The sequence below is a fragment of the Zalophus californianus genome, chromosome 8, assembly GCF_009762305.2.
Source record: "Zalophus californianus isolate mZalCal1 chromosome 8, mZalCal1.pri.v2, whole genome shotgun sequence".
Taxonomy (NCBI): domain Eukaryota; kingdom Metazoa; phylum Chordata; class Mammalia; order Carnivora; family Otariidae; genus Zalophus; species Zalophus californianus.
In genome coordinates, this window is record NC_045602.1 from 115,797,583 (window position 1) to 115,809,711 (window position 12,129).

The 12,129-nt window shown below is 35.6% G+C and overlaps 1 protein-coding gene across 5 annotated transcripts in view; it reads left to right on the forward strand.

Moving 5' to 3' along the window:
- The window catches only part of ITCH (itchy E3 ubiquitin protein ligase), a 118,261-nt gene that overhangs the window by 85,540 nt on the left and 20,592 nt on the right, over nucleotides 1-12,129 (forward strand). For all 5 annotated transcript variants that reach the window (XM_027622085.1, XM_027622084.1, XM_027622081.1 and 2 more), the window contains 4 exons: nucleotides 1,259-1,343; nucleotides 5,722-5,850; nucleotides 10,216-10,288; nucleotides 11,090-11,161. In XM_027622085.1, coding sequence (XP_027477886.1) covers nucleotides 1,259-1,343; nucleotides 5,722-5,850; nucleotides 10,216-10,288; nucleotides 11,090-11,161 — 359 coding nt within the window. The remainder of the gene's footprint in view (nucleotides 1-1,258; nucleotides 1,344-5,721; nucleotides 5,851-10,215; nucleotides 10,289-11,089; nucleotides 11,162-12,129) is intronic.

The following is a 12,129-nucleotide window of genomic DNA, read 5'->3' on the forward strand; positions in this document are numbered from 1 at the left end:
CACCAGTATATCCCTTCTAACCTCCCATATCACCACGATACGTGAAATCATGGAATTAGTGCTGGAGATATAGTTAAAAGTTACCAAATACTAATTTGACAAAACTATATAATTTGGCTAAAGACTTGTCCTGCAGTAGCTTGCTCAGAGAAAGAGCCAAAGGATCTAAAAAATTGTTATTTGAAAAATAGATATCAAAGGGATAAAAAATGGCTTTATCAGCTTAGAATTTAACCTTAAAATTTTGTTTGAAATTGCTAATTTTTAGAAACTATGCTTTTAAAAATGTTGGAATCCATTCTATATTCTTCATTACTTCACTTACCTCATTTGGAGACATCCAAAAAAATTCAGGTACAGGAATTATCTTTTGATGAAGAATAAATTGGTAATGGAATAGAGAATTCAGTAGTTCAAAACAGCAGAACTTAATACTAAAATTTCAAGGACTTTTCTGTTATTAAAAGAGAAAATGATATCCATATGTCTTCTAAACCTTACTGAGAAAGCTGAGGAATACCGGAGAGATTTTGTAGAACAGGAATAAGAAAACAAGAAGAATCCTAAAGCAGGAGGTAGATAGGGGAAAGAAGCAGCAATTTCAAAGGCAGAAAACTAAAGAACTGAGCCCTTTGCCCAGCCTTTGTGTAGAACGTTACTCTACATATTTAGGATTTGGGAACTGAGTGTATTAAAGAAGAGGATATATTTTGAAACAGTGTCTTCCCTAGTTGAATAATGCCTAGCATATAACAAAGAAACAAGTTGTATCCCTCCCCCCATTATATTGTAAGAAAGGAGGTGATGCGGTATGCAAAAAATGCCTGAATAGAGACCTGACTTTCCATCCTGTCACTGCTACCCAATTCTGAGATTTTGGGCAGATCACTTAACCTGTCCCAAGTTTCCCTATCTTCAAGATAAACCATCTACTCCTGGGACTGTTAAGGATAAAATGAGGTCATGTATGAAAAGTTAAAACGTTAATTGTTCTTGCTGCCTTTGGTTAGATTGAACAAAAAAGTCCTGTAGGCCGGGCATTGTGAATTAAATCTGTTCAGCTTCTAGAATGTAATGATATTTGAATAACTCTAGCAGGTATATGAATTTAAAAGTGAAAGAATAAATTAAACCTTTTAAAGTTGTGATTTGAAAGCTATAAAATCAGTGCAAGGAGAAGTGGGCAAATTCAGCACATTTTAGTTTGTGGAAGAAGACTATGCCAACCCTAATGCTTTGCCTTTTTTTTTTCTTTAAGAGAAGAGAACAGACAGCAATGGTAGAGTATATTTTGTCAACCACAACACTCGTATTACACAATGGGAAGACCCCAGAAGTCAAGGGTAAGAAACTTTCAGTTACTAGTATATAGATAATCTTTTAAAGATTGTACTGTATTTCTGACTCAGTTATGGAAAAAATCAAGTTACAAGTTCTTTCCCCAAAGTCCTTAAACATTACTCACCCATATCCTTTAGAAAGAGAAAAAAATTACACTATTACTGTCGTATAATGAATGTGGGTTTCTTGAGAGTAGGGGGAAAAAGTCATTGGTTTATACCAATATACTATGTATTCAAAAATTCCTATTTATTATTAGTAAGTCCAGATTAGTAATTCTAAAGCAGGGTTTTGCAACCTGGGATCACTGGAGAAAATTCAGGAAATACGTGACTTAGGGGGAGTAAATACAGATCCAGTTTTTTAGCCTTTACCTGAAATTGAATGTTTCCTTCCGTTGTGATCATAAGCTACAACCATAGTAGAATTAGCAGTGCCTAGGACTTTCCCACCAGTATAGAAATCATAGAAAACCTATGATAGTATAATAGCATTTTGCAGTTGTTGCAGTTATCTCAAAATACTATTTGCACATATTGCAAGAACTTGCTAGTTAATATATTAATAGACACATACTATTATTAGAAGTTTTCCTTTTTAATTGAAGTATAATTAAATATTAGTTTCAGGTGTACAACAGTGATCTGACATTTATATACATTATGAAATTATCACCACAATAAATCTAATTACCTTCTGTCACCAAAGTTATTACGGTATTACTGACTATATTCCCTTTGCTGTACTTTACATCCCTGTGACATTTATTTCATAACTGGAAGTTTGTATTTCAAAGACAAGTTTGTCTTTTTAATGTTTGGTAACTGTGTATATACTTGCTTTCCTTCCTTCCCTCCTTCCTTCCTTCAGAGTGAGTGAGAGAGCACAAGCAAGGGGAGCAGCAGAGGGAAAGGGAGAAGCAGGCTCCCCACTGAGCAGGGAGCCCAGTGTGGGGCTCGATCCCAGGACCCCAGGATCAGGACCTGAGCTGAAGGCGGATGCTAACCAACTGAGCCACCCAGGCATCCCTACTTGCTTTTCTTTGTAGCATTATGTAATAGTACTTGTGTTAGTTTGCTAGAGCTGCCCAAAATCAAGGTATAGGCAGGGCTTTGCTCCCTTGGAAGGCACTAGAAGGATTTGTTCCAAGCCCTTCTCCTAGCTTCTGGTAGTTTGGTTTGTGGCAGCATAACTGCAGTCTTTGCATAGCATTCTTCGGGTCTGCATGTCTCAAGTGTCCAAATTTCTTCTCCTTTTTATATGGATAACCAGCCATATTGGATTAATGGCTCACTGTACTCCAGTATAATCTCATCTTAACTAATAATGTCTGCAGTTGACCCTATTTCCAAATAAGGTCACATTCTGAGCTACTGATGGTTAGTGTTTTAACATAGGAATTTGTGGGTGGACACAGTTCAGCCCATAATGAAATCTAACACTGTGCATTTATCAGACCACCAGAGGGTTCTATTCTGCAAGGAATTTGGCAAGCTATAAAGCCAGAGAGCGGTGTCCACAAGAATGCCCTCACTTCAGACATCAACCACAAACTGGGAGATCCCCCAAATTGCTCTCACTTCAGACCAGCTGGGTATGAATTTAGGGGTTCCCACAACCACTTGCAGGTTTGATAACTCACTTGAGAGACTAGAACTCACTGAAGCTTGTTACACTCAGTTACATTTATCATAAGGAAAGGATACAAATTACAAGCAACAGAAGGAAGAGAGATACAGGACAGAATGTGAAAAGGATCTAAATACCCAGAATTGATGTGGAATAGTATACGTGGAGTATTGCCAACCAGGGAATCTCACCTGAGTCTTTTATATCCAGAGTTTTTATTGGGGCTCCATCATGTACTGCCTGCATAGTTAACCTTTAGCCTCTAGCCCTGTCCCAGAGTTTGAGCTAATACCTTCAGTTTCTAGTTACTCCAGAAGTTGGAATTGATGTGAGGTGTCCCAAAGCCTCCATCATAAATCACATTGTTGACTGTCTGGTGTTCAGAGTTCCCAAGCAAACAGAGATTCTCCTGACATGCAGGACATTCCAGAGGCCTAGAAATCACTTCCCAGTAGCAGAGGGCAGAGGCCAGACCTCTCTTTTGGTATGATTAATTCTTCACACATCCCTTGATTGAAAGTTAAGAACCTTTGTTCTAATGATATGCTTTAAATTTAAAATCTGTTTCTGGATACTAATATCACAGCATTTTTTTTTTTAAAGATTTTATTTATTTTTGACAGAGTGTACAAGCAGGGGGAGCGGCAGGCAGAGGGAGAGGGAGAAGCAGGCTCCCCGCTGAGCAAGGACCCCAATGCGGGTCTCGATCCCAGGACCCTGGGATCATGACCTGAGCCGAAGGCTGACCCTTAACTGTCTGAGCCACCCAGGCGCTCCTATCACTACATTTTTTATGTTGTTACAATTTTTAACTTAAATATATTCAGTTTCCCAAAAAGGAAGAATTTCAAAGGTAACATTTTAAATTGCTGTGTAAAATTCTATCTTGAAGGACAGAATAGACCATGTCACCTTTCTGTAATTTGCTACCATTTTTTGTTCCTCCTTAGACTTTTAAAGTGTCGGGGCTAAAGCGAGAATGTTACTAAATAATACAGATGACCCAGTTCTATCCAGTTTGTTTTGTTTTTAAGAAAACAATTTGTTACTGAGCTTATCTTGAAAATATAATTATAACAAATAAGTGTTACCTTTTAAAAATTTTTTGATAATCTATTTTATCTGACATTTCTATTCAGCTCCGTGAATAAAGCTAAATGTTCTTAACCTTTCAACATAGTTTACAAAATACTGTTCTAGACAATGGTTCTCAGCCTTTTGTTCTTCTGAAGTACACTTTTTTTTTTAATGTTCTGAAGTACACTTAAGGAAAATGACAATCCTGTCAGCGATAGTGGCTCTCTAAAACCAGTCAGCTTCAATGCCCCCAACCCCTCCCTTTCTTCCTTTCTGATGTGAACTTGCACATTACTATTTTCTCTCTCTCTCTCTCTCACTAAACCCACCAGGTGAGAAAATATGAAGCTGTAGAATAGAGGAAAACAAACTGGCAAATATGGGTAAAAACTTGGAACACTTATTATACTTAACTAATTAAAAAGAGTAGCTGCCATTATGACAACACACAGATACAAACTACAAAGGAGGTATTCAATAATTCTCTACCCATTCTAGTGGAATATTTTAAAATGTAAAAATTTCTTAGGTTCACAAGTAAGTAGTTTTTAATATTTACACTTAATAGCCCAATTATTTTAATATATAACAAATAAAAATGCACTGTTGCCTTATAATCTAGTTCCTATTTTAAAACTCATGTAGTATTTGCAGGGTGGGAAGTTGGTGCCAGACACGCAAGCTGAAAAACTTGACAAATGCTGTGCTGGCAGTATGAAGGAAGTACTTTGAGAGACTCACAGAGAATGACCAATATATAGTAGGGGGAATACTAATAGTTACAACTTGAGGGCTTACTATGTGTGAAGCTTTTTACTTATATTGTCTCACTTATTCCTCTTACAGTCTCACTATATATACATTCTTAACAAACTGAAGTTGAGAGAGACTAACCAAAATCTAAAGCTAGGTATTAAGGAAGTGGCTAGAAATACTTCAGAAGGAACAGTTGAGTTGCCTTAACAGAGGAATAATTAAGATCTTTTGGACAAGGGGAAAGGCTTCACTTGGGGGTATGACAGATCATGTCTTGTTTAGGGAAATGATGAGTAGCACTACACTATGAAATCACAGGGTTCACGGAAGGGAGTTGGAATTAGAGTGCAGGGTTAAACCTGAAAGGGAACGCTGAGGGCAGAGTGAGTGCCGGCTGTTTAGAGTTCAGGGCTTATCACTGGTAGTGTGAACAGTGAATATCACTTTAAGAAGAGAACTAATCATGATCAGATCTCTGTTTTAGTACGCTGTCAGCAATATGAGTATAGGACCAGAGTGAGACTAGAGGCAGGAATACCAGTTTGGTGGCCATTATGAAAGTTTAGAAGAGAGATGAATGATGCCAGGGTAAGGATGTTCTTGGGGATTGAAAAAGTGATGTGAATATGAAGGCTTCTAAAGCAGAATGGGCAGAACTTGGTTACCAAAAGCTGTTTAGGTGGGTCATTAGATGGGGATTACAGGCCAGGTAGGTGGAAACTGAATGGTGCTTCCATGAACTTATTGACATGTTTAACGTGCTTGTAGAATACCTATAGAGAGAGGTCTAGTAAATAATGGGAAACACTGGACTAAATGATCTAAATGATGCTGCATTTATGGATAATTTTTGTTTTGTGTACTTGGGAAACAAACAGCTCAACATTTTTTATTTGTATTTTCTCCTGTGTTTTGTAGCCAATTAAATGAAAAGCCCTTACCTGAAGGCTGGGAAATGAGATTCACAGTTGATGGAATTCCATATTTTGTGGACCACAATAGAAGAACAACCACCTATATTGATCCCCGCACTGGAAAATCTGCCCTGTAAGTTTTCTAAACATTGTAGATTAGAAGTAAAACTGATTCCTAAGATTTTGTTATGAAGATCTGAATTAGCGAGGAATACAGTTCTTATTGTTTCTTGAGTTGCCCAAAGGTCATTGTTCACTAAATATTTTGTATTTTTATTACCCTATGTATTTATCACCATATTTTCTCCTAGAGACGTTTCATATGTTATCTATTCACACAGCACTAAAAAGGTTATTTAGAAATTATCAGTACAGTACTGCTCACAAATTAATCCCTGATTTCTGATGCCTGCTTTCAGTTCTCCTATTTGTTTTTCTTTTCCATATTTAAAAAGCAACTTTATGTTTTGTTTTGTTTAACATGTTTTATTTAAGGTGTTTTTTTGTGGTGAAATACAGCAGAGTTTACCATTTTAACTATTTTAAGTGTACAATTCAGTGGTGGCATTAAGTACATTCACTTTGTTGTGCAACCATCAACACCATCCATCTCCAGATTTTTATCATCCCATACTGAAACTCTATGCCTATTAAACAATAACTCTCCTATCCCCTTCTTTCCTTAGCCCCCGATAACTCTTAACACTTCCTATCTCTGTGAATTTGACTGCTCATATAAATGGAATCATATGGTATTTGTGCTTGTGACTGGTTTATTTCACTTAGCATTATATCTCCGCAAGGTTCGTCTGTGTTACCATTTGTATCCGAATTTCACTCCTTTTTAATGCAGAATAATACTTTAGTATATGTATATACCGTATTTTATTTATACATCTGTTCATGGACTTTTGGGTTGTTTCAAACATCTTTTGACTATTGTGAATAATGCAGCTGTGAATGTGAGTGTACAGATACCTGTTTGAGTTTTTGTTTTCACTTCTTTTGTGTATAATACTCAGAAGTGGAATTGCCCGGCCAGTGGTAATTCTGGTTTTTTTTTTTTTTTTTTTGAGGCACTTCAAGACTGTCTTCCACAGTGGGTATACCATTTTACATTGCCACCAAAAGTGTACATAGGTTCCACGTTTTCCACATCAGTGGTTGTTGTTTTCTGTTTTTTAAAAATGTCAGTCTGATGGGTATGAAGTGGTATCTCATGGTTTTTATTTGTATTTCTGTAATGATAAATGATTTTGAGCATCTTTTCATGTGTTAATTGACCAAATATTTGTATATCTTCCTTGAGGAAATGTCTATTCAACTTCTTTGCCCATCTTTGCATCTCGTTGGTTTTTTATTTTCTTTTTCTTTTTTATTTTTAAAGATTTTATTTATTTATTTGAGAGAGAGAGAGAGAGCCTGAGAGTGGGGAGGGTCAGAGCGAGAAGCAGACTCCCTGCCGAGCAGGGAGCTCGATGTGGGACTCGATCCCAGGACTCCAGGATCATGACCTGAGCCGAAGGCAGTCACTTAACCAACTGAGCCACCCAGGAGCCCTGTTTTTTATTTTTTGAATTTTAGAAGTTCTTTATATTCTGGATACTAATCCCTTATCAGATACATCATGTGCAAATATTTTTTCCTATTCTGTGCATTGACCTAAGTTTTATAACTTTAGCTCTTAGGTGTAGGTTTTGCGTCCATTTTTAGTTAATTTTTGTAAATGGTATTAGGAAAGGGTCTAACTTCATTTTTTTGCAAGTGGAGATCCAGTTTTCCAAGGACCATTTGCTGAAAAGACTGTCGAACGGGCTTGGCACCCTTGTCAAAAATCCTTTGACCATATGTATATATGCAAAGGTTTATTTTTGGAGTTTATATTTCATTGATCATTATGTCTGTCTTTATTCTAGTTCCACACTGTTTTCATTACTGTAGGTTTTACTAAATTTTGAACTCAGGAAATGTGAGTTCTCCAAGTTCTTTTTTGAGATTGCTTTGGCTTTTTAGGGTCCCTGAGATTTCGTGATTTTTAGGATAGAATTTTCTATTGGTGCAAAAAAATGTCATTAGGATTTTGATAGGGGTTACATTGAATTTGTAATTGTCTTTGGTTTGTTGTGACATCTTAACAATATTATGTCTTTTAGGCCATGAACATAAGATGTCTTTACATTTATTTGTCTTCTTTAATTTCTTTCAACAATGTATTGTAGTTTCACAGTGTGCAAATCTTTTACCCTCTTGGTTTAGTAAATTCCTGGGTTTTTTTAATGCTATTTGTAAATGGAATTGTTTTCTTAAATTTTTTTCAGATTATTGGTTGTTAGTGTATAGAAATGCAACTGATTTTTGTGTTGTTTTATATCCTACCTTGCTGAATGTACTTATTAGTTCTAATAGTTCTTTGTTTCGAATCTAGAATTTTCTAAATATAAGATTATATAATCTTCAAACAAAGATAATTTTTACTTCTTCCTTTCCAATTTGGATGCCTTTTGTTTCTTTTTCTTGCCTAATTGCCCTGGCTAGAACTTCTAGTACTATGTTGAGTAGAAGGGAGAGCAGGCAACCTTGCGTTGTTCCTGATCTTTGAAGGAAAGCTTTCATTTTTCACCACTGAGTTTGTCATCTGTGGGATTTTCATAAATGGCTCTTATATTGAAGAAATATACTGCTGAAATCAGTTTGCTAATATTTTGTTGTGGACTCATATCAGTTCATCAGAAATACTGGTCAGTAGTTTTCTTGTGGTGTCTCTGGCTTTGATATCAGGGCAATATTTACCTCTTGTTACTTTTTGAATTTTATAATTTCTGCTTATTAAAAGCTTTGGGGGCTCCTGGCTGGCTCAGTTGGTAGAACATGTGACTCTTGATCTCGGGATTGTGAGTTCAAGCCCCACGTTGGGTGTTGAGTTTACTTAAAAATAAAATCTTAAAAAACTTTCATATGTAAAGAAGAAACTAGAAATTCAGGCCACTTAGGTTTTAATGAAATTAAAAATTATTTAAATATGGGTATTTACCCCAAGATACAAATATAGTGATCTGAAGGGGCACCTGCACCCCAATATTCATAGCAGCAATGTCCACAGTAAGCCCAACTATGAGAGCCCAGATGTCCACCGACAGATGAATGGATAAAGAAGATGTGGTGTATGTGTATATATACATACACACAATGGAATACTACTCAGCCATCAAAAAAATGAAATCTTGCTGTTTGTAAGGATGTTGATGGAACTAGAGGGTATCATGCTAAGTGAAATAAGTCAATCAGAGAAAGATAATTATCGTATGATCTCACTTATATGTGGAATTTAAGAAACAAAACAGGATCACAGAGGAAGAGAGGAAAAATTAAAACAAGATGGAATCAGAGAGGTAGACAAACCATAAGAGACTCTTAATCATAGGAAACAAACAGGCTTGCTGGAGGGGAGGGAGGTGGGGGGAGGGGGTAACTGGGTGATAGACATTAAGGAGGCACATGATATAATGAGCACTGGGTATTATATAAGGCTGAGGAATCACTGAGCTATACCTCAGAAACCAATAATGTATTTTAATTAATTGAATTAAAATGTTTAAAAATATTTAAATATGTAAATAATAGAAAACAGAAAACCTTAAAACCATAGTGGTTCCTTTATGACAGAAATACGTTTCTTTCCATCATTAAGCACACTGCTAATAACCCATGGCTCAATAAAGTCATGAGAAATTAGGAAACATTGTATTTAATGATAATAAAAATACACCATATCACATTTTGTGGGGTTTAACAAAAATAGTCCTCAGAGGAAATTTTCTTGCTCTGTATAGGATTAGATTAGAAAATAAGAAAGGTATAAAATCAGTGATCACTGCTTTCACCTTACTCTAGAAAGTTAGTTAAACCCCAAATAAGCACAAAAAAGGAAATAAGCATAAAAGCAGATATTAACAAAATGAAAATGAAACTATAGAGAACTCAGAGCTAGAAGTTGGATCTTGAAAAAAATTAATTATCGATAACCCCTAGTAAATCTGAGGAGAAAAAAGAGAAAACACAAATTAATATGAAAGTGAAAGGACATCACTACATATCCTATACACACTGAAAGATAACAAAGTGTATATTGAACAACTTTATGCCAAGAATTTTTATTTATTTATTTTTTTTAAAGAGAGGGAGGGGAGGGGCAGAGGGAAAGGGAAAAAGAATCTTAAGCCAAGCATGGAGCCCGATGCAGGGCTTGATGTGGGGCTCGATGTGGGGCTCAATTCAAGACCCTAAGATCATGACCTGAGCCAAAATCAAGAGTCAGACACTTAACCAACTGAGCCACCCAGGTGCCCCAAGAAGTTTTTTTTTTTTTAAGGTGGTGTTTAGGAGTATGCTATGCTACAGTATTTTTATATTTGAGTACTGAGGGGGTGTGGTATTTTGCTTTCCTTCTGTATATTATCTTATGAACTGCTATATATGTCATATTAACATTCCTCCTCAGAGACAATGGACCACAGATAGCCTATGTACGGGACTTCAAGGCAAAAGTTCAGTATTTCCGGTTCTGGTGTCAGGTTAGTATCAGGACTTTTTTCTGTACACCTTTTCTTTTGATATGTTGCTTATATTACACAGTGATTGTGAAAATAATTAAGCCATAGAAAAACAGGTAAAGTGGGAAGCATCAGAATCTCTTTTTTCTATTTTTAGGGCAAAGAAAAAGATTTATCAGATCATTTGTGGCTTCTGTAGTCCAGAAGAATAAACTTGAAACAGTTTGAATAAAAAAAACTGCTACTCTCCTTTCAGTACCCATAATTCTAAGATTGCAAAAATCTTCACACAAATGAGTTAAAACATTTTCTGGTGTATAGATTGTAACCAGCCCCTTTCATATCTAATATTTGATACATATATATGTATATATATATATAATTACATTCTGAGTATTCTTCCCAGATGTGATCAGTTATTTCTGATATATATTTTCTGAATTAATGATTTCTTTATGGGTTCTAAATAAAATTAATGTACTAATCAAAATGTTAACTATGATGAATATTTTTAAACTTCAAACTCATGTAATTAAGTGGGCCCAGGCAAGCAAGAGTAATCTAAGTTAGCTTTTTGAAAATTAAAGATTTATTTGACTGATTAAGCACTGCATATGAGATCTTTTTTCTTTTGTTTTCTTTTGTTATATATCAAATGATCTGTAATTAGCGTGAATGCTCACAAATGCATGGTTAAACATTATTGAAATAAGTTTATATTCATACTCTGTTTAAGCAAAAATAAAAGTAAATAGAACTTCACTCTTGGTTTTTCAATAGGCTATTTTAATAGAGTTGACTTAAGTCATTCTTATGTTTCAGCAACTGGCCATGCCACAGCACATAAAGATTACAGTGACAAGAAAGACATTGTTTGAAGATTCCTTTCAGCAGGTACTGTCTTATTCACTTGATAGTTTGCCCCGTGGCTGCCTGCCCAGAACCACTTTTGGTTCCAGGTCTAAACAGTTTGGGCTTTTGAGTTGGAGTCCTTAAATTAAGTATTGCCAGCTGCATTAGTACTTACAATGTAGGAACATGTATATGTTTGTATATGTATATGTCTTGTGCTTTTGAAATGTAATTTAAAGTAATTGGTGAGTTTCAGATTTTCGTTTCTAAGTTAAGTGTTCAGTTTGAAATAGATATTTGAGTAAAAAGATAGGTTTTTGGTAGCCAAAGAAATATCCATATGAACATTATTGGATGGGTAGAAAGGAAGAGGGGATGATTTTGCTTTTATACTTGTGTGTTACTTGCATTTTTACAGTAAGCATTTGTCACTCATAATTTTTACAAAAAAATTTTTATGTAGGAAAGAAATTGGTCATTGGTTATGATACCAAAATAAAAAAAAGATATTTTTTTCAGAAGTAGTCAACAAATTTTTTATTGTCCTCAGAACCCAAGTTAATTTACACTTACTTTTATTTTGCAACTTAACCAACTGCAAATAAATGTTCAGTGATTTTGTTGTAAAGATTAAAATGGCCAGGGTGCCTGGGTGGCTCAGTTGGTTAAGCGACTGCCTTCGGCTCAGGTCATGATCCTGGAGTCCCGGGATCGAGTCCCGCGTCGGGCTCCCTGCTCAGCAGGGAGTCTGCTTCTCCCTCTGACCCTCTTCCCTCTCATGCTATCTCTCATTCTCTCTCTCTCTCAAATAAATAAATAAATAAATCTTTAAAAAAAAAAAAAGATGGCCAGTGAAAAACTCTTAAAATGAAAACATCTACTTAGTCCTTATTTTATGGCCAGATATGGACATAATTTTTTATTATCACGCCCCTATTGATAATTGTGGTAGCTATAGCTTCAAAATGAATACAAAGGGAAAAGAGATTTTCTGAGATGGTTGGCAGGCC